The sequence below is a fragment of the Neolamprologus brichardi genome, chromosome 18 (genome assembly GCF_056152115.1).
Source record: "Neolamprologus brichardi isolate AB-2024 chromosome 18, ASM5615211v1, whole genome shotgun sequence".
Taxonomy (NCBI): domain Eukaryota; kingdom Metazoa; phylum Chordata; class Actinopteri; order Cichliformes; family Cichlidae; genus Neolamprologus; species Neolamprologus brichardi.
This window is the reverse complement of record NC_142121.1, coordinates 27,738,309-27,759,475: the sequence shown is the minus strand read 5'-3', so window position 1 is coordinate 27,759,475 and position 21,167 is coordinate 27,738,309. Positions and strand designations below refer to the sequence as shown.

The following is a 21,167-nucleotide window of genomic DNA, read 5'->3' as shown; positions in this document are numbered from 1 at the left end:
ACGAGACATCTGCTGACACCTTGTCAGAGCAGCAGCAAGTCAGCTGATCACAGCCTGTACACTAAGAAAATCTACTGGAGCTCTCAATAGAATTATTGTGTGCTGTGATTCTTTTGCCCACACTGAGCCATTAAGAACGATTTTAGCGTTCCCCCACGTGCTCAATCCCACTTCAGCCCCTGACTGTGCTCATTTTCTGCTTAGATGCAGAGTCACCCTCTACAACGTAGCCAACAGAAAACAGAGATTTCTTTTCTCTGCTCATGTTCTGCTTCACTGATTCAAACAGAATATTTACTAGTATTAAAATTTAGACTAAAATAAAGTTTGTATTTCCATTTCCTAATATTATTTTATTATTACATTAATAGAAAACAAGGTTCAGTTAGCTTTGCATAGAAGCAGCTGGTAGAAATGTGTTTCAAAGAGCTACTTTTACTCTGAGTACATTTCAGTACTTTTTCCATTTTCACTTGAGTAAAGAAGTGGAATCCGTACTTCAACTTTTACTGGAGTATTTTCAAACACTAGTATCTGTACTTCTACTCAAATACAGAATCTCTGTACTTTTTCAACGTCTGGCTGGCTGCAATTCATTTACAGCAAATCCCACTAAGTGTGGGCCTGTCTACCCCAGTATTTCTCCTCCAGCTGTATTGGTGGATGAAACCTACATAGAGGATGCTTCCTAGGTGAATGAGAACCAACGAGGACTTTATCAGCAGCGGTCAGAGTACCCAGTGCCCACACTGTGAGCAATTGAAGAGCTGTTCCAAAGGTTTCTGTCTGAATGTGGTAACACAACATCAAATATGAGGCATCTGGAGTCAATCTGCATTGACCACTTTGTTAAACTTCCTTCAAGGCCGTCTTACATGAACACAAGTTAGAATATTTAACTTTGACCTTTGCCATTCAGTAAACTTCCCTTTCTTCTTTTTGAGCCATGGATTTAAGATTAGTATTGTTATCCTACTGAAAGTCTGATTTTTGATTCTCTCACATAACTATCCAGAGGGAAAATCCAATGTTTTCTTATATGTTCATTGGCAAACAATTGTTTTGCTGTGCACAGGGGTAGAGTGGCTCCTCCACCTTTTTGGCGGGTTGGTGATTTGATTCTTCAGTCTGAAGTGTTCTTGGGCAAGACACTGAACATCTTATTTTCCTGCCATTCGACTTTGAACGTGTGTGATTGTTAGTAAGCGCCTACACGGCAGAGAATAGAGTCCTGGCTGAAGGAGTGGATGCAACTAGAAGGAAAAGGATCATTGAGTCCGTTTATTCCACCCTAGTGTTCGTTTTGGACAGCAAAGGCTGGAACACTTGGAACACTTCCCATCCCAGTTAAATTTGTCTCTTTGTGACTGGAAATGCATGCAATTTGGCACTGAGATGCAGATTTTCCAGCAGATCCTTGGATCAAATTGAAGTGTCTGGACTATTCTTTCCATCAAACTCTACTCGCAATTTATTTTCTTTTTTTCCACAGTGAATGATTTTTATTTATTTATTTTGCAAAAGTGACAATTAAATATTAACTGGTGATTCTAAATTGGCAAGATGTGAACATCTGAGCATGTTGGCCTCTCTGTATAGCCTTGTGACTGGCTGGTGACCTGTGCGGGGTGTACCCTGCCTCTCGCCCTGCCACAGTTGCGATAGGCTCCAGCCTGTCAGCGACCCTGAATCGGATGCGCAGAAGAAAATGGATGGATGTATGCAAAATGTTGTTTTTGAGTGTCAGCCGTTTCCGCTGGATACAAATATATTTTTTCACATATTGTCGATGCTTCTGTGCAACTGTTGTTGTTTTGTTCTCAGCGTCTGTCGGCAGCTTTGAACCCGAAAGGTTTCAGGAACTTAAAAGTAATGTTCAAATCAGAGCAGAGCTTTTTCCATGAAATAAATAAATAAAGGAGTATCCCAAAAAAGCAGCTCAGAGAGTGAAGTTGTGCTCTTTCATTTCTTCTCGTTTTGAAACACCATGTATGGCATTTTCCAGCCCTGAAATTAGAAAGTTACAGATTCATTAGAATCAAAAGTAGTAACAGAAATGTTGCCTGAAGATGTTCCCTGGATCGTCAACAGGGAGAAAAAGGGCGATGCGAGAATACAGTTGCATTTAAAAACACTCAAATCAACCAAGAGCATGACATCATGATACATTTATTTTCCTGGCTTTCTTTGAGAATGTACCATCCTAAAATCTCCTCATTAAAATGTAAAGGTGGTAAAGTGCTTTTATTCAGCCATTGTTTTCTATACAAATCCTATCATTGCATCTGCAGGGTCAGCTAACATCAAGTGGCTGATGCTGAGCCTCAGTTTTTGTACTAATGTGTACAGTTACAGGTCAAGCTCTAGCATCGCTATGCTTGTCCTGAGCTGAGTATTACACCATTGCACATATATAATATTTAACTGATTAATTTGATGACATCAGTTGAATTTGTTGGAGCAGAAGCAGCCAATGAGCAGGGCTAAGGTCAAAGCAGGACAACCGTTACATATGTCACGTGACACAAAATGATGTCAACATATTCACTGTTAAAAATTCTTGCTCTTTTATGGGATGTTTTATGTTTTCTTTGCCATTTGAAATTATAGCCAGAAATCCAATTTTCCCACCAGCACTTTAATGCAGAGCCCATGAAGATCCAGGAGATGGTGATCACACACAAACTAAAGGATCGCATTACAGTCATCAGTAATAATCTAACCCTAAATCATTATTCCTCCTTATTTTATAACATGTTTTCACTTTTTTTGCCTTTCACCTGTGTTACTCCAGCCTGACCTTTGGCTTGGCTGTGTTTGGTATTTCAAAACAACAAAACAGTGACCTCTGAACACGGCAGTCCGGGAAATCATTTTGAAATGCGCACTCTAAACAAACTGTTGTGAGAGCTGTTCCAAACAAGGCTGAATCCTGGACGATATATAGAGTAACCCAGCCCACCACACACACACACACACACACACACACATACAAACACACACAGACACGCTGCCGTTACAGTTATAAAACCAAAAGTCAGCATTAAATTAGAAATTAGAAGCTCAAACTAAAGGTGCACAGAGAGTCTGCAACTATAATTGTACAGAAGCAAGTATTTTTGCAATGCTGGTCAGTACATTCCTCCTCGTACACTTTTCCTGTGCGTCTGAAATCAATTTGAAGGAAGAAAAAATGTAACTCTACAGGTTTGACTTTTCCCTCCAGTTTACTGGATTTTAGATGCTTGCTCCATTTGGGCATGTGGGCAGAGGTACGGCATGATGCCAGAGGCATGGTTACATTTTGGGGGAATTTCCTTAAATAATTATTAACCACCTCTGATTTTATCTCGTCTCTGCGCTCTCATGTTTGTTGCATTACTCTGCAGTATTTGAGCGCCTGACAGGATGTGTGCGCGCTATCTTGGATTTGTGCTTCTGATTTGGTTTGCAGGAGTGACGCATGGTAAGAATATTAAATTCACTTCCTGCTATTTTCATACTTAAAAACACATTTTTAAAAAAAGTACATTTTCCTCTAGTTGCTTACTTGTTTATCACTTTTTCAGCACAAAATGAAAATGTCTGCAGGGCTCCTGTGCTGAATGGGGGTTATTATGTCCCTGATGAAGAGACTTACTTTAATAAAGCAGAGCTCACTTACGCTTGTGATTCTGGACGGAAACCAGTGGTGGAGGGTTGGTGGGCGACAAGCAGATGTGAAAATGGGAATTGGGTTCATAAACCACAGTGTATAGGTAAGTGTTCAGTAATATCTCAACAAATTAGTTTCGGTTAGACGCTACAAATCTGCAGGAGTGCGAACTTTATTCAATACCATCGGTTAGCTGTTCATTAAAAGAACAATGTGGAGTGATGCTGTTGTATGAAAGAAGTAATGCATTCAGTTTGAAGCCATAAAAAATTATCCTTATTTGTTATTTGTTTTATTAAATTGTACTCTAATATGTAGTATAATATTTAAAACTACACAGTAATGTAATGCATACCAAACCCAGCAATGTTTGCTTGATAGCTTAGTGTGAGTCTGACGGGTGATATTACTTTCTTCTGTTTACAGAACAGGGTCCTAAATCAGAACAGTCGAGGAGCGTGTCAGGATACATTTCACTGTGTGTTGTAGTCGTATAACTATGCATGTGACAAATAAAGAATCTTGAATCAATTAGAGGACAAGAATAATATGAAAACAAGTAAAATACAGTTTAAAGAAAGTCATCAAACGAGTTTGTTGTTTTTTATCTTCTTCAGATGAAAATGCCTGCCTCCCCCCAACAATACCTCATAGAAAATATGATAAAGCAGAAGAGGGTTGGTACAAAGAACAGGAAATTATTTTGGTACAATGTGACGATGCATATGTACTCAAAGGCAACCGTAGCCCCACGTGTAGAAATGGAACCTGGAGCCCTTTGCCTGTCTGTGAGAGTAAGTCTGCCAGATCCCACACAAACAAATCACTTTCTCACCACCTTCATCAGTCGGCTTGTAATGACAGGTTTTTTTGTTCCTCACAGGAAGGAGAGATTCATGCAGTGAGCCTCCACAAATCTCTCATGCAGTCATAATTCAACAATACCAGGAGGTGTTTTCTGCACGTTCAAAAGTGGAGTATGAATGTGAAGAAGGTTATACTCGAAAGGGCAACGATATCATCGTTTGTGAACGTGGACAATGGACTGCAGGGCCAACATGCAGTAAGTGTGTAAAAAATACCCTTTAATTTTACTCACCTTTCTAAAACCTAAAACAATGTTACAAAAGTTTATAAGGAACCAGTTTCTATATGTACATTAATCAGAAGAGATTCATGCACAGCATGTGTAGAAACTGAATTATTGGCTTTTGAAATTGCCGTTGCACTTTGGGACAGCTTTTTGTTTACTTTTCCTGGTGCAGGTTGATCAAATGTTGCAAAATGACAAATGACCTGCAAGAATATTTATTTCTGCTTATGACAATAAAAATGAACCCTGCAATCCAAAAAAACAAAACAAAAACTTCCCAATAAATACAACAAGGTCTCACTAAATTGAAAGTGGAAAAAATAAAAATCCATATAATTATATAAATGCAGTCCAGGTCTCAGAGACATTAAACTTTACTTTGGCAACAGTCTGCTAGCATCGTAACAGGGCAGATTTACTTTTTTCTTCTTTTTTTTAATACATGGGCTGCTTAGTTTATATAGGATGACAACCACACCTTTTTATCAGCAGTAACTGAAATGATGTAGGACTTTTGTCTTGTTTGACAATTTGTATAAAATTTGAGAATAAATCTGATAAGATTGCCACTGTTACCTGAATTGTGCTCTGAATTCATTTGCAAGTCAGCAGGTAAACAACAGTTTATGTGACAGAGCACGTTAGCATTAAAGCTGCTTTTAAGCTGAATAGTCTCAATAATTTCTTCGGTTCTGCAGGCGAATCATCAGCAGATCAGGGACCCCCTGCATCAGACGCAAACGTCCAGCCTGAGGAGGGAGGTACTTTTTTAATCATTTTGTTCGTGCACCTCATCTCTGTGTTTGTGTTGACTTTAAATCTAAAGCATGTTTTTCTTTTAGACAGAAGAGAAAGTGGAGCTGGCAGTGGTAAACAACCGGAGGGTAAGTGAAACATATTAATTCAGTCATCTCATCTCTCAGATCATTGCAGCATTTTTGGACACAGATGTTTATTTTTGACTCTCATTTTTGATTTAGAAACAAGACTTGCAAAGCAAGCATTAAAAAAAGAAAACGGAAACTAGTAAATTTCAAACACTTTGCAGATTATTTGGCTTCAATTTTCACCCCAACCCTTATCACAGATCTGAGGAAGCTCTAAATTATCATGTCATTACTCTCCATCTTAATAAAGCAGCCCTTCGTGCTTCCAGCCCATTACATTTTTACATAGATACCTGAAGGAAAACCTGAATAAAACTCACACCTTAAATGAGTAGGTTAAAAATATGAACTTTTGCTGTTTGTGCTGTGACCTCTTCTTGTCACCAACCAGTGGGGGGAATGGGCAGAGGACAGCACGACCCTGCTGTCAGTGGGGGACAACCTTCGGGTGGAGGTAGGTTTTAGACATGAATCAGATATGAATGAGTGTGTATTTGCCTTGCAGTCCAATGTTTCTATGAAATCTATGCAGCATGTACCACATAACTAATGAGTTATCTGTTCTCATCAGGCAGAGGAACTACTGGACATCAGGGAGGTACGGCTGGCAGCGGGATGCAGTCTGATTTACAATTTAAACTTTTTACCTTTTCAAAAACATGATGGGAAAATTATGACTCTGTATCAGAAAGAAGTGAAAATCAAACAAGATTATAAAGTGATACTTTATATAAAGTAACACTGTTTTACACAAATGTGGATACCTGAATAAATCATGCCAAACAATAGATTTGACTGATTTTTTATTTTGTTTTACAGTGAAGGAAACAATCTAAACAAAACAGATTTTTAAATGACCAGATTAACATGATGTAATCTGTATGTGATTAATACCTAACATGTTTTCTTGTCACCAACCAGGGGGAGGAACGGGCAGAGGACAGCATGACCCTGCTGTCAGTGGGGGACAACCTTCAGGTGGAGGTAGGTTTTAGACATGAATCAGATATGAATGAGTGTGTATTTGCCTTGCAGTCCAATGTTTCTATGAAATCTATGCAGCATGTACCATATAACTAATGAGTTATCTGTTCTCATCAGGCAGAGGAACTACTGGACATCAGGGAGGTACAGCTGGCAGCAAGACTCATTTATAAGTCAAAGAAGTTTATAAAGTGAAGCTAACTGATCTGTTGTCTGTATATGTGCGTTATCTGCTCTGAATCCTGCAGGATCTTCTAGCACCTCTGACTCAAATAACAGAGACAGTAGACCCATGCTGGTGAATAGTAAGTTGCTTTTCCACTTAATCAGCATATACATCAAATTCAGTTTATATATTTAATTTAGTTTTTTGAATGACAACAAGCAGCTGGATTGGAATAAGAAGCCAGCGTTAATGAATGAATGAATAAAACTTGTTGATCACTGCAATAATGATTCATGTGGGTAAGTTGTACAGGAATTCAAAGATTACGAAAACTAAACAGCTGAGTACACAATGATCATTTATTTACACTCACTTTCTTTTATTTTAGTTCAGTCATGTGGAGCCCGCCCATACATCGAAAATGCTGCAGTTGTGGCAGAAGGTCCAATGTATTTGAAATACCAGTGTAATGGCTTTTACAAACTAGCTGGTTCAGACACTGTGAGTTGTTACGGTGATGGTAGCTGGTCCAAACTACCCACCTGTGAAGGTATATGAAAATTAATTTTTACTCCAAAAGTTTATTAAAAATCTTCTTATGTTTGTCTGTGAATGTTCTCAGTCATCCAGGTCATCGTAGTCTAAGGAGCTTGCAAAGAAAAGCGTCTGGAATTCTTTAAGTTGCTTGAAGACGTTTCACCTCTCATCCAAGAAGCTTCTTCAGTTCTAAGGTCAAATGGTGGAGAGTCCCAGATTTAAACCCAGTTGTAGTTTCCCCCCACAGAGGGACAAAAGGACCCCCTGATGATCCTCTAATCACATGAGCCAAGGTGTGAAACTGGGTGTGGGTCCCAATCAGCCAGGGTTTCGGGTGAGCTCTTTGTGAAACCTGGCCCCACCCTATCATGCGAATTCCTGAGGTCAGATGGCCCAGGATGTGAGTGGGCGTTAAGGCGTCTGGGGAGGGAACTCAAACTGGATTATAGATGGCAGACAGTTGGTGTCGTAAACCACCGCCTCTGTTCAAAGATGGTCGCTCACAGTGGACATAGATGGCTTCTTTCACTCCTCTTTCAAACCATCTGTCCTCTCTGTCCAAAATGTGAACATTGGCATCCTCGAAAGAGTGTCCTTTGTCCTTTAGATGCAGATGGACAGCTGAGTCTTGTCCTGTGGAGGTGGCTCTTCTGTGTTGTGCCATGCGCTTGTGAAGTGGCTGTTTGGTCTCTCCAATGTAGAGGTCTGGGCATTCCTCGCTGCACTGTACGGCATACACCACATTGTTAAGTCTGTGTTTTGGAGTTTTGTCTTTCGGGTGAACCAGTTTTTGTCTGAGTGTGTTGCTGGGTCTGAAATGCACCGGGATGTCATGCTTGGAGAAAACTCTCCTGAGTTTTTCTGATACACCGGCTACATAGGGGATGACAATGTTGTTGCGTCTTTCTTATCCTCCCTCGCTGGTGTCTGGTCTTCTTTTCTGTGCATCTTTGCTGACTTTATAAACGCCCAATTAGGATGACCGCATGTTTTAAGTGATTCCTTTACATGTGTGTGTTCCTTCTTTTTCCCTTCAGGCTTAGAGGGAACATGTTCTGCCCGGTGGTGTAGGGTCCTAATCACTCCAAGTTTGTGTTCCAGAGGGTGATGGGAGTCAAAGAGGAGGTACTGGTCCGTGTGTGTGGGCTTCTGGTAAACTTAAATGTTGAGGTTGCCATTCTCTTCAATGTGCACAGGGCAGTCCAGGAAAGGCAAACAGTCGTCCTTTGTGTCTTCCCTGGTGAACTTGATGTTTTTATCCACAGCGTTGATGTGCGCAGTGAAGGATTCCACTTCTTGTGTCTTGATTTTGACCCAGGTGTCGTCTACATATCTGTACCAGTGGCTGGGTACTCTTCCTTTGAAAGAGCCAAGAGCCTTCCTTTCCACTTCCTCCATGTAAAGGTTGGCTACAATAGGTGACACGGGGGAGCCCATGGCACAGCCATGTTTTTGTCTGTAGAAGCCTTCGTTGTATTTGAAGTATGTAGTGGTGAGGCAGAGGTCTAACAGTGTGCAGATCTGGTCGGGTGGGAAGTTGGTCTTGTCTTCTTGTAGTCATTTTCTGACAGTCTCCACTGCCTCCGTGGTGGGTATGCAAGTGAAGAGAGAGACTACATCAAAGGACACCATGGTTTCATCTGGATCCAGGGTAAGTTTCTGGACCTTGTCAGTGAAGTCGGTGGAGTTCTTGATGTGGTGTGGGGTGTTCCCCACGAGAGGAGCAAGGATGGTAGCAAGGTGTTTTGCAATGTTATAAGTGGCTGAGTTTATGCTACTGACTATGGGTCTGAGTGGGACAGCTTCCTTGTGGATTTTAGGAAGTTGGTAAATGCAGGGTATGGCATCCCCTGGATAAAGGCGGTGATATGTAAGGCGGTCAATGATTCTTGAAGGCAAGCTATAACTTTCTTTTTGTAGCTGCTTGTGGGGTCTCGCTTTAAGGCGTCGTAGGTATTGTTGTCACTGAGGAGAGTAGTGATCTTTGTATGGTAATCTGTAGTGTTTAGGACCACGGTGCATCTTCCCTTATCAGCTGTTAAAACAGTGATGTTGTGGTCTTTGCTCAGGGAAGCGACGGCCTTCTTTTCTTGTATTGTGAGGTTGGACGGAGGGACTTTGGCACTGGAGAGGGTGGCTGAGACTTTCATCCTGATTTGCTCTGCTTCTGTCTGTGATAATTTATTAATCCGTATGGCGGTTTCTGTGGCTGTGATGAGGTCCACTATGGGCAACTGTTGCGGGGAAATGGCAACATTTAGTCCTTTGGCTAATACTCTCTTTTCAGGTTCAGTGAGATTCCAGTCTGAAAAGTTCTTTACCCATTTCTCCTGACTGTCTTCAGGTGTGTTTTCTTCCCTGAGTTGTGTAGGTTCAGAATGAGGAGTGTGTGTTTTTCAAAGCAAGGTGTTAAATTTCCTGCGTTGTCTTTCTTTTCCTTTTGAGTGTTGGGCCCACTGAGCCTACAAGTCCACAAACTTGTAAACCTCTTCTAAGATTGGAGAGGGTGGAAGGGTTTCCAGTTCCTGCAGAGTCTGGCTAATCTTGATCTGGAGGGCATCTATAGTGAAATGGACCTGTCTTATCCTTTCACTTAAAAGCTGACTTTGTGCTCTCTGTAGAATCAAGTCTGCTCTGTATCCCCTGACAGTGGATCCAAGGCGCAGGCTCTTAGGAACAACTCTGCTTTGTCTACATCTTAGGTTGAAATGGAGATGGTTCCTATAATCCGCTAGTTTCCTTGATTCCCTTTCATACTCCTGCACCAGTTGAAGGGTGTTCCTCCCAAAATGTACGGCAATATGTCTGTGAAGGTTCTCAGTCATCCAGGTCATCGTAGTCAAAGGGGGTCCTTTTGTCCCTCTTTGGGGGGATACTCCCACTGGGTTTAAATCTGGGACTCTCCGTCATTTGACCTTAGAACTGAAGAAGCTTCTTGGATGAGAGGTGAAACGTCTTCAAGCAACTTAAAGAATTCCAGATGCTTTTCTTTGCAAGCTCCTTTGACTCTTCTTATGTTTGTTTTTACTTGTTGTTGTTTTTGCAGAAGCGTTCTGTGTGGTGGATCCTGCTAGATATGCTGGTTATGGTCTTGCAGCAGCTCAACCTGAATACATGCGGGAAGGAGAAGAAAAACATTTTTCTTGTACCCAAAGAGACAGATATATTTATGTTCGGTGTGCTAACAGAAGAATATATTTGAGCAGATGTAAGTATTTATCTCTTTACATTTTAACTCTTTCAGTTTCTATTTTCCTTTAGCAGCAACCATGTATGAAAATTTCTTCTCTGGGACCTGATACACAAACGAGAGGAATAGTGAAAGAAAAATAAAAAAATAAACATTTCCCACACAGGAACATACTGAAATAGCATTGCTGATTTGTTAAAAGCTGCAGCTGATGTTTGTCTATAGGAATGACACATCCACTTCATGTTGTATTATGTAGAGTTGTCCCCAGCTTCCAACAGCCAAACTCATCTATCTGCCTTTGTCCCAGCACATCACACAAAGCCGGAGATTCACTCTTTATCACAGGAACAAAGTGATTTAGGGTGCAGCATCCACACTTGTTCCAGTTGTCCCCAAATCACCACAAAACAGTTTGTTATGGTTACAAAACACACAATGAAGTAACTTCAACAAATGTTAATATGGAATAAAAGTAAAACATGAGGAATAAAAGCAGTCTGGCTCTTTAAGAACAGAGAGGATTTTCCTCTGTAGGTTTATCTTTGAATGCAGTGAATCAGTCTTCACTGATAAAGTTTATGAATCTGAGCTTCTAACTGACAAACTATCTGCTTCTTGTTTAGGTTGTAATGGATATGAATTTCAAAATTATGTAAGTGTTATTCTTTGATTTATTTTCAAACAAATATAGTGTCTTTGAAATAAATGTGCTTGATGTTTTTCACTCAGCTGTTGTTTGTTTGTTTGTGTTTTAATCAGAGGTCTTGCTATGAACTCAGGGAAGCTGTCTGAAACACTTCAACCAGAACCTGCAGAGCAACAACAAAACATGTTTCTTTTCTTTGTACAGTTTTGGGGCTGATTGTTCTTTAAACACCAAACTGTCCATAAATGATTTGACCTTTTCATGCACTCAATACATGATGTGCACACTGAATCCATAAAGTGTCGATGGCTCGCTGAGGTCTGAATAAAATGTTTCATCATCAGAGACGCCTTTGTTTTGCTTTGTCTACTAACTGTGTAGAAAAGTTCTTTTATTATGCACATCAAAATGTTGTTCAATAAATAACAATAACGGAAACATTATAGTAAGCACGCAAGCTCAAGTTTATTGATTTGTTTTACTTCATGATGGTGTTGGCTTTGGTTAGTGACCAAGAGAATGAGATTGTGGATACAAGCTGCAGAAAACAGCTTCATCTGAAGGTTGGCTGAACTCATTTTTACAGATGAGGTGATGATGAGTTGATGCACTCCAGGATCACAGAGAAACGTGTCATACACACACTGATCCACTGTTACACAGTTAACAGTTCTCACAGGTTGACATTTTCAAACAGTCTGTGACGGCACAAAAACCCTCATTCGGTGTCCTGGTCCAAGAAACGTACAACCCAGCATTTGAGCCAAGCCCAAAGATTCTTGTGATTCACAATATCAAAAGCAGAAAGCAGCTAATGTCCAAAAGAATGAGGGCTGTGATATCTCCTGAATCTAATGTGACAAATAATCGATCACCTTCAACAAATCTTTTTCAGTAACATGAAAAGCTCTGAAGTCTGACTGAAATAGTTGCTGTATCTCATTTGAGAAGAAGTCATAACAAAACCACTTTCCCAACACTTTTGACATGAATTTACAATTTGTAATTTATGTTAACAGGACAATGATTTCTTAGACTCAGGTTACATTTTATTAGAGTAAACCCTGGATTACTGTATTGTTAAAAAAAAAGCAGGAACAGTGGTTTGACGAAGTATTTTTGGTTTTTTTGTAATATTCAACAAACAAACCTGAATAAATACAAAATCCAGCTTGTAAATGATGATTTCATTTATTAAGGGATATAAAGCTATTCAAATCTATCTGCCCCTGTGTGAAAAAGTAATTGCTCCTCTTGTTAAACCATGCAACAGTAATTAACCACATTTTAACCACAAAAGGTGAGTTCAGTTTCAAGAAGCCACAGCCTGCTTACCTGATTACTACCAGGTCGAGAAATCACTGAAATAGAACCTGGCTGACAAGAAACATGTCATGTCCTGATCTGATGAAACAGCTGAGAAACAGATGTCAGTGAGTTTGTTTCTCAGCTGTTTCTTCTAGAAAAGGTTTGTCTAGAATTTGAGAAACGGATGAACCTTCACTGGAAAGATTTAATCCAATTTGGTGGTTATTGGTGTCTGGGGCTGGGCGCTCAGGTATGTACCGGCCTGCCGCTCGTAACTTGGCCAGGCCTCTTCTGGGCTGTGGGGGCCCTCAGGCCTCTGGCCTCTGGACCTGTGCCTCAGTTCACTCCGGCAGAGCCTGCGGGCACACCACTGCAGCCCCCTCTGACTTCCACTCCGTGGCTGCTGGGTGACCCCTCGTCTGGGGCTCTCCTCAGCTTTTCGCAGGAGGGTGGCACGGATGCCGCTCCAGTGGTCCTCCTTGGGCTCTCGCACTCTGGGACCTCTGGATATCTGGGGCCTGGATCTACTCCATACCTGCTTCATGCCCTGGGGGACGGGTCTATGGCTTCCCACACCCTCTAGCAGATCATTACATGGAGAAACCTTTTGAATGCAAGTGTGCTGATCCACACAGGTGTTCACAGACACAAACTACACCTTTCTTGGCTGCTACCTCAAAGCACATTGTGCACTGTCAGTCCTGTGTGCTGCACAACAACATTCAACATTTAGTATTTACTCTTATTTACTGTTAGCTAGATTAATTTAATAGTGCTGTGTTTATTATGTTGTTCTCTTTTTTCTTTCTTTTTCTCTCAACAGGTGATCCGGGAGATTTTTTTTTCTTTTTAAGTGTCCTTTCTCACTGTCCCCGTTCCCCTCTGTTTTTCTGTTCCTTGCAGGAAGTCACACGAGAACCCAGAACAACATCTTAAGAACTTCAGGTCTCACTTCTCAGTTGAGTTCAGATTCATGATTCAACAATTAGGAACAACTGGGAACAACAGCAACTCAACCACAAAGTGGTAGACCACGTAAAAAACACAAAAGGGGTCAGCAAATGCTGAGGCACACAGTCAGCAGAGGTCACCAACTTTCTGTAGAGTTTATCGTTACAGACCTCCAACCTTTAGATCAGCTCAAGAACAGCACGTAGAGGTTTCATGGAACAGGCTTCTTATTCGAACAGGACTGCGCACCAGTGCAGAAAGCAAGGTCCATAAAGACATAGATGAGCAACTTTGACCTTCACAGTCATGACCTCAATCTGACAGAACACCTTTGGGATGTATTAGAGCAGAGAATATGAGTCCAGTCTTACATCTCCATTCACCACGATGCTAGCCTAGCAATTTAATGATGCTCGCTTAAAATAAAATGGTGGAGTAATGTGACTTTATTTACCTCACCAAGGTTCAACTACATCACTTTGACTTCTTGCATTAATCCTCACATTAGAGTCATGTACACAGTGAATATATCACCCACATTATCATTGCTTCTTACTACACAGATATATGTTTCTTACAGTCATTTGAAGTAGTGTGTAAACTTTGATGGAAACCATAAAAATGTTAGCAATGTTAGATATACTTTAAGAAGCAGCTGAATAAACTGCACAATCAGGTCAAACATACAGCCTCTGATTCATCGAGTCCGGGAAGTGACTTTGAAATTTGGACTGTAAATAGTTTCATTGATTTGATGTTTCAAAGTAAATGATTCTTGTTGGCTTCAGGGAAAATGCTCAGAACTGCTCCAAACATACGAACCAATGTGTAATGAATAAAATCAATGAAAAATAGATGTTGCTGAGATTTTTCCCATATTTCTTTTCTTCATGTTTAAAAAGAACCTCAATAAAAAAAAAAAAAATGTGACCACATATTTGAGTAAACGTTTGTGGGAAAACAGTATTTTTTTTCCACGTTCTTTCTCAAAAGTTGTTTTGAATGTGTACGAACTTTTTTCCATCCCACAAAATTGGAAGGGCCAAGGTGATTGCACAAACATTTGGGTGACAGTTGTGATAAGTAGCTGGTTCTCATGTGGATTACCTTTAACTGCTGGTGCTGCTTTGTCGTTGGACGATTTAAAAATGTGCATCAAATATTTTGCATTTGCTCTTCTTTGGTTTCCTGGAGTGCTGCATGGTGAGAACAACAAGTAACTTCACAGAAAAACATTTACACTGGTTGATAATGTTTTGCTCTTACTTCATTGTTGTGTTTCAGCACAGAGCACCACACAGGCCTGTGATGCTCCCACACTGGACGGTGGCTTCTTTGCCCCAAAGCAAGAGACTTACTCTCAGGGCACCAAGCTGAGCTACACCTGCAACGAAGGACGTACGCTAGCAATGAAGGGTTGGTGGGCAACCAGCACATGTCACAATGGAAAATGGTCTCATCAGCCACAGTGTATAGGTAAGTCCTGCCAATAGCTCTTCTTTCTTTTCTTGTTTGTCTTGGTTGAAATACTTTTGCACAGATTTCATTAGACAGTAAGTTAGAATGAACTCCTTTTTACTTTATGTGACTTTTAATTTAATGCCAATATCAGTTTAAAATTTTAATGTGTCAGATTTTTTTTTATGTGTTTCACTAACGTAAAGAAATCTGGTCGCCTTCTTTCCAAGCTCCTTAAACTGCCATAACCTGGATGACTGAGAACCTACACAGACACAATGAGCCTGTTTTTTGTCTGTTTTAGGCTGTGTGGCAGGCAGGAGTAGGACCCAAAATGCAGGCGCTCAGACTCAAGGTGTTATCTCAAAGTCACAGCTTTATTGGCTGGCAGGAAAAAACATACAAACCAAACCAAACTAAACTAAACTACCTAAAACTTACAGGGAGATCCACACAGCAGTGACGACGCGACACTGACTCAGAGAAACACAGGGTTTAAATACACTGGGAAGTAACGAGGGGAATGAGTCACAGAAGGAGAGCACAGCTGGGAGAAATCAGAACTGACGAGACAAGGAAGCAAAGTAGGATACACTCACATGAGACACAGACCTTCAAAGTAAAACAGGAAGTAGCACAGACGCAAACTAGACTAGGGGAGACAGAGCAACTAAGAAACACAGACAACACCAACAACAAAGAGACACAGAGGGCAGCTACTAAATACTCAGAGAACTAAACAGAATACAAGAAAACCGAACTAAGACACTACACTAAAGAATAAGCTGGGACAACAAAGAGAACTAAGAACATAATACAAAAAACTCAGAGGCACAAGAAACTCAAAACACTGGGTCACTGACCCAGGACCGTGACACTGTTTTTACTGTCAGTGTGATAGAGTGTCCTCACTGATCAGGAGATAAAGATAAAGATATAACTGTCAGAATTATGACTGTTTCTATGACTGTCACAAAGACTACATTTTATGTTAACTTTTAAAAGAATATAATATTGATTACATGCCAGAATCAAAAGAAAATTCCAACATTGCTGATTTTTCAGAATCTGATTGAAACCTATGTGAAATATTAAAGATAATTCACCTCGTTTAAAAAATAATAAGGTGCGGCAAACATTCTTTAGAAATTGTGGCCATATTGACATGTTAGTATCACCTAACACAAGACTTGGGAAGGAAGAATTCATTATTTTACTGGAATGGTGGGGGGAGAGAAGAAAAGACGACATAAAGAGACGAGGACAATGAGAGAAAAAACAAAAGATTTAGTACTTACAGCAGGAACAGGGAGCGGAAAGTGGTGACAAAAGAATAAAAGTTCACATCACATGAAATTCTCCAGCAGCCTAAATCTAGTATGTGAGGAGAGGAGTTTCAAATTTAATTCTGCATTTTAAAGGAGCCAATAAAGTGAAGATGATACAGGAGAAGTATGATGGTTCTTTCTAGTCCCTGATAGTACCCTTGCTGCAGTATTTTGGATTAACTGTAAAGTATCTGTAAGTATCCGGTTAGACACCACAGTCTGCACACTATGATGAAAATTATTGGTCAACAAAATGAATACTGAACAACACAGAACAAATTTGAGACCAATGCTGTTAATAAAGGCATTTTATGTAGTTTTTGTTTTCAGGTCCTCACTGTTCTTTGATCCATGACTCAACACGCAAAAGTTTTTATGATTAGTGTTTAAGGACTGTAGGTTTTGTGGGTTTGATCCTGTGAATAAGCTACAAACAAACGGCCCTGCTCTGGGATTAATAAAGTCTAAATCTAATTTTACAGAAAGCATGAATGCGTGCAGCGTGCCTCCTAAAATCCCCCATGCAGTCATCGTTCATCAGGACTACCAGGAAGTGTTTGCTGCAGGTTCAGAAGTGCAGTATGAGTGTGAGGATGGATACACTGCAGAGGGAGCACACAACAAAAAATCTGTTTGTACACAAGGAAGCTGGACACAAGGCCCGACCTGCAGTAAGTGGACATGAATTAGAATTCTTGACACACTATAACATAATGTTATAATAATACAATAGCCATGTAGTACAGATCAATGGTGTGAGTTGATCTTCACAGAAGAGCATTTAAGCACCATTATTGACAAGTTTGTAACAATAACTCCTCTCAACCTGCAGGCAGAGGAAGCATTAAAACATGTATTTATTCTCTTTATAATATATATATATATATATATATATATATATATATATATATATATATATATATATATATATATATATGTATATATATATATATATATACATAACTTATAACAATATTTTGAAAATACTCATTCACACATCTTTCTTTATTTTGACTGACAAACAAGACTTGCAAATCGTTGGTTAATTTTCGGTGACAAGGGTGCAGAAACTATAGAGGTATAAAGCTGATGAGCCAAACCATGAAGCTGTGGGAAAGAGTGAAGCTAGGTTAAAAAGAGAGGTGGCTATCAGTGAACAGCAACACGGCTTCATGCCAAGAAAGATTGTTTACTTTGAAAGTGCTGATAGAGAAGTATAGAAAAGGTCAGAAGGAGTTACACTGTGTCTTTGTGGATCCAGAGAAAGCAGACGATACAGAGCCAAGAAAGGAACTGATAATGCAGGTGGAAAAGTGAAGATGCAAGGAGCAGAAGTAGTAGTAGAGATACCTTGGGTCAACCAAAGTAACAGACCGTGCACAAAATAAGAAGAAGAGTGCATGCAGGGTGGAGTGGGTGGAGATGACTGTCTGAGGTGAACTGTGAAACCAGCTCTGAGGTGTGGTTTAAAGATGGTGGCGCTGATAAAAAGGCAGGAAGTGGAAGTGGCATCAGAGTGGATTTTCATCAGGAGTGACCAGGAACAAGATTAGAGATGAGTCCATCAGCTCAGGTTGTTCAGTTAGGACATAAAGTCAAAGATGCAAGGCTGAGATGGTTTGGACATGTGCAGAGGAGGGATAGTGAAGATATTGGACAGAGGATGTTGAAGATGGAGCTGCCAAGCAGGAAGAAAAGAGAAAGACCTCAGCTCATGGATGTGGTGCAAGAGGAGATGTAGAGGGGTGTTGTGACAGAAGAGGATACTGGGGACAAGATGATTCACTGTGATCACATATCAGGGAGGTACAGCTGGCAGCAGGACTGATTTATAAGTCAAAGAAGTTTATAAAGTGAAGCTGACTGATGTGTATATGTGCGTTATCTGCTCTGTATCCTGCAGGATCTTCTACCATCTCTGACTCAAATAACAGAGACAACAGTCTTATACCAATAAACAGTAAGTTGCTCACAACCTTTTCCACTTAATCAGCATATACATCAAATTCAGTTTATATATTCAATTTAGTTTTTTGAATGACAACAAGCAGCTGGTTGGAGTTAGAAGCCAGTGTTAATGAATAAATGAATTGTTGATTACTGCAAAAATGACTAATTTTGATTGGTTGGCTAAGTTGTACAGGAATTCATAGATTTGGAAAACTAAACAGCTGAGTACACAATGATCATTTATTTACACTCACTTTCTTTTATTTTAGTTCAGTCATGTGGAGCCCACCCATACATTGAAAATGCTGCAGTTGTGGAAGAAGGTCCAATGTATTTGAAATACCAGTGTAATGGCTTTTACAAACTAGCTGGTCCAGACACTGTGAGTTGTTACGGTGATGGTAGCTGGTCCAAACTGCCCACCTGTGAAGGTATTAAAAAAATTTTTTCACTCCAAACGTTTATTAAAAATGTTCTTAAAAATTCTACTTATGTTTGTTTTTACTTGTTGTTGTTTTTGCAGAAGCGTTCTGTGTGGTGGATCCTGCTAGATATGCTGGTTATGGTCTTGCAGCAGCTCAACCTGAATACATGCGGGAAGGGGAAAAAAAATATTTTTTTTGTACTGACAGAGACAGATATATTCATTTTCAGTGTGCTAACAGAAGAATATATTTGGCCAGATGTAAGTATTTATCTCTTTACATTTTAACTCTTTCAGTTTCTATTTTCCTTTAGCAGCAATCATGTATGAAAATGTCTTTTCTGGGACCTGATACACAAACAAGAGGAATAGTGAAAGAAAAATAAATAAATAAAAATTCCCCACACAGGAACATACTGAAATAGCATTGCTGATTTGTTAAAAGCTGCAGCTGATGTTTGTCTATAGGAATGACACATTCACTTCATGTTGTGTTAAGAAATAAATATATATTCTTAATGTTTATTTTCTGATTAGATTGTTTTATGAGAGGCCCAGACTTGACTAGGTCACAGGCTGACAGGAAACTGCAAGTTTCTGCAGTATATGAGGAGCAGACAGAGAGTGAAACTAAGTTCAGACAAAGGGTGACAGGTTGCCCTGGCAACAGACCTCAGAAAGGGGAAGTTATTGCAAGCTGCACAGGAAGTAAGACACAAAGAAAAGAGGAACTTGTACCATATAAGGAGTTGTTTGTATCGAAACTGTGTGAAGTGCTGCAAAAATATATAGCAAGACTGGCTGCTGTTTTTTCAGATTTGAGCAGGCGTTTCTGTGCTAAGTCTCCCTTTTCCGGAATATGTAAAATTAAAGATAATTTTTTGAGTTAGACCACTTTGAGCTGTGTCTTTTTTGGCCGTTAAAGAATACAAAGAACTGGATTTAATAGTTGTAGTATGTAGAGTTGTCCCCAGCTTACAACAGCCAAACTCATCTATCTGCCTTCGTCCCAGCACATCACACAAAGCAGGAGATTCACTCTTTATCACAGAAACAAAGTGATTTAGTGTGCAGCATCCACACTTGTTCCAGTTGCCCCCAAATCAACACAAAACAGTTTGTTATGGTTACAAAACACACAATGAAGTAACTTCAACAAATGTTAATATGGAATAAAAGTAAAACATGAGGAATAAAAGCAGTCTGGCTCTTTAAGAACAGAGAGGATTTTCCTCTGTAGGTTTATCTTTGAATGCAGTGAATCAGTCTTTACTGATAAAGTTTATGGATCTGAGCTGCTAACTGACAAACTATCTGCTTCTTGTTTAGGTTGTAATGCATTTGAACTTCAAAATGATGTAAGTGTTATTCTTTGATTTATTTTCAAACAAATATAGTTTCTTTGAAATTGATGTGCTTGATGTTTTTTACTCAGCTGTTGATTGTTTGTTTGTGTTTTAATCAGAAGTCTTGCTATGAACTCAGAGAAGCTCTCTGAAACACTTCAACCAGAACCTGCAGAGCAACAACAAAACATGTTTCTTTTCTTTGTACAGTTTTGGGGCTGATTGTTCTTTAAACACCAAACTGTCCATAAATGATTTGAACTTTTCATGCACTCAATACATGATGTGCACACTGAATCCATAAAGTGTCGATGGCTGGCTGAGGTCTGAATAAAATGTTTCATCATCAGAGACGTCTTTGTATTGCTTTGTCTACTAACTGTGTAGAACTGTTCTTTTATTATGCACATCAAAATGTTGTTCAATAAATAACAATAACGGAAACATTATAGTAAGCACACAAGCTCAAGCTTATTGATTTGTTTTACTTCATGATGTTGTTGGCTTTGGTTAGTGACTGAGAGAATGAGATTGTGGATACAAGCTGCAGAAAACAGCTTCATCTGAAGGTTGGCTGAACTCATTTTTACAGATGAGGTGATGATGAGTTGATGCACTCCAGGATCACAGAGAAACGTGTCATACACACACTGATCCACTGTTACACAGTTAACAGTTCTCACAGGTTGACATTTTCAAACAGTCTGTGACGGCACAAAAACCCTCATTCGGTGTCCTGGTCCAAGAAACATACAACCCAGCATTTGAGCCAAGCCCAAAGATTCTTGTGCTTCACAATATCAAAAGCAGAAAGCAGCTAATGTCCAAAAGAATGAGGGCTGTGATATCTCCTGAATCTAATGTCACAAATAATCGATCACCTTCAACAAATCTTTTTCAGGACTATGAAAAGCTCTGAAGTCTGACTGAAATAGTTGCTGTATCTCATTTGAGAAGAAGTCATAACAAAACCACTTTTCCCAACACTTTTGACATGAATTTACAATTTGTGATTTATGTTAACAGGACAATGATTTCTTAGACTCAGGTTACATTTTATTAGAGTAAACCCTGGATTACTGTATTGTTAAAAAAAAAGCAGGAACAGTGGTTTGACGAAGTATTTTTGGTTTTTTGTAATATTCAACAAACAAACCTGAATAAATACAAAATCCAGCTTGTAAATGATGATTTCATTTATTAAGGGATATAAAGCTATTCAAATCTATCTGCCCCTGTGT

At 39.6% G+C, this 21,167-nt stretch overlaps 2 protein-coding genes across 5 annotated transcripts; both read left to right on the top strand.

The window, feature by feature from the left end:
• Positions 1-3,357: 3,357 nt before the first annotated feature.
• LOC102796335 (complement receptor type 2-like) lies at positions 3,358-11,501 on the top strand. 2 transcript variants are annotated; one of them, XM_087832029.1, is made up of 15 exons: positions 3,358-3,466; positions 3,570-3,758; positions 4,273-4,449; positions 4,539-4,718; positions 5,447-5,509; positions 5,591-5,632; positions 6,027-6,089; positions 6,207-6,233; positions 6,557-6,619; positions 6,737-6,763; positions 6,868-6,924; positions 7,174-7,335; positions 10,369-10,530; positions 11,139-11,167; positions 11,275-11,501. In XM_087832029.1, exons 1-15 carry the CDS (start codon positions 3,409-3,411, stop codon positions 11,305-11,307), a joined length of 1,332 nt encoding a protein of 443 aa, XP_087688155.1. In that variant the 5' UTR covers positions 3,358-3,408; the 3' UTR covers positions 11,308-11,501. The 2 variants fall into 2 exon arrangements, with proteins under 2 accessions (XP_087688155.1, XP_087688156.1); XM_087832030.1 differs by lacking the exons at positions 10,369-10,530; positions 11,139-11,167; positions 11,275-11,501 and adding an exon at positions 7,408-7,459 and having other exon boundaries at positions 3,359-3,466.
• A 2,996-nt stretch (positions 11,502-14,497) lies between these two features.
• On the top strand, positions 14,498-20,333 carry LOC118453933 (complement factor H-related protein 1-like). 3 transcript variants are annotated; one of them, XM_087832371.1, is made up of 8 exons: positions 14,498-14,623; positions 14,705-14,896; positions 16,689-16,877; positions 18,110-18,166; positions 18,426-18,587; positions 18,680-18,841; positions 19,910-19,938; positions 20,049-20,333. In XM_087832371.1, exons 1-8 carry the CDS (start codon positions 14,569-14,571, stop codon positions 20,076-20,078), a joined length of 876 nt encoding a protein of 291 aa, XP_087688497.1. In that variant the 5' UTR covers positions 14,498-14,568; the 3' UTR covers positions 20,079-20,333. The 3 variants fall into 3 exon arrangements, with proteins under 3 accessions (XP_087688497.1, XP_087688496.1, XP_087688498.1); XM_087832370.1 differs by having other exon boundaries at positions 20,046-20,330; XM_087832372.1 differs by having other exon boundaries at positions 14,559-14,623; positions 14,710-14,896; positions 20,046-20,332.
• Positions 20,334-21,167: the final 834 nt, after the last annotated feature.

Bases quoted from the DNA above. Each gene is read 5' to 3' on its own strand.
- LOC102796335 (XM_087832029.1), top strand. From the start codon at position 3,409: ATGTGTGCGCGCTATCTTGGATTTGTGCTTCTGATTTGGTTTGCAGGA. The intron at 6,090-6,206 runs GTAGGTTTTAGA...TGTTCTCATCAG, and splicing joins GGGACAACCTTCGGGTGGAG to GCAGAGGAACTACTGGACAT. The intron at 6,620-6,736 runs GTAGGTTTTAGA...TGTTCTCATCAG, and splicing joins GGGACAACCTTCAGGTGGAG to GCAGAGGAACTACTGGACAT.
- LOC118453933 (XM_087832370.1), top strand. From the start codon at position 14,569: ATGTGCATCAAATATTTTGCATTTGCTCTTCTTTGGTTTCCTGGAGTG. The intron at 14,897-16,688 runs GTAAGTCCTGCC...CTAATTTTACAG, and splicing joins TCATCAGCCACAGTGTATAG to AAAGCATGAATGCGTGCAGC. The intron at 16,878-18,109 runs GTAAGTGGACAT...TGTATCCTGCAG, and splicing joins GACACAAGGCCCGACCTGCA to GATCTTCTACCATCTCTGAC.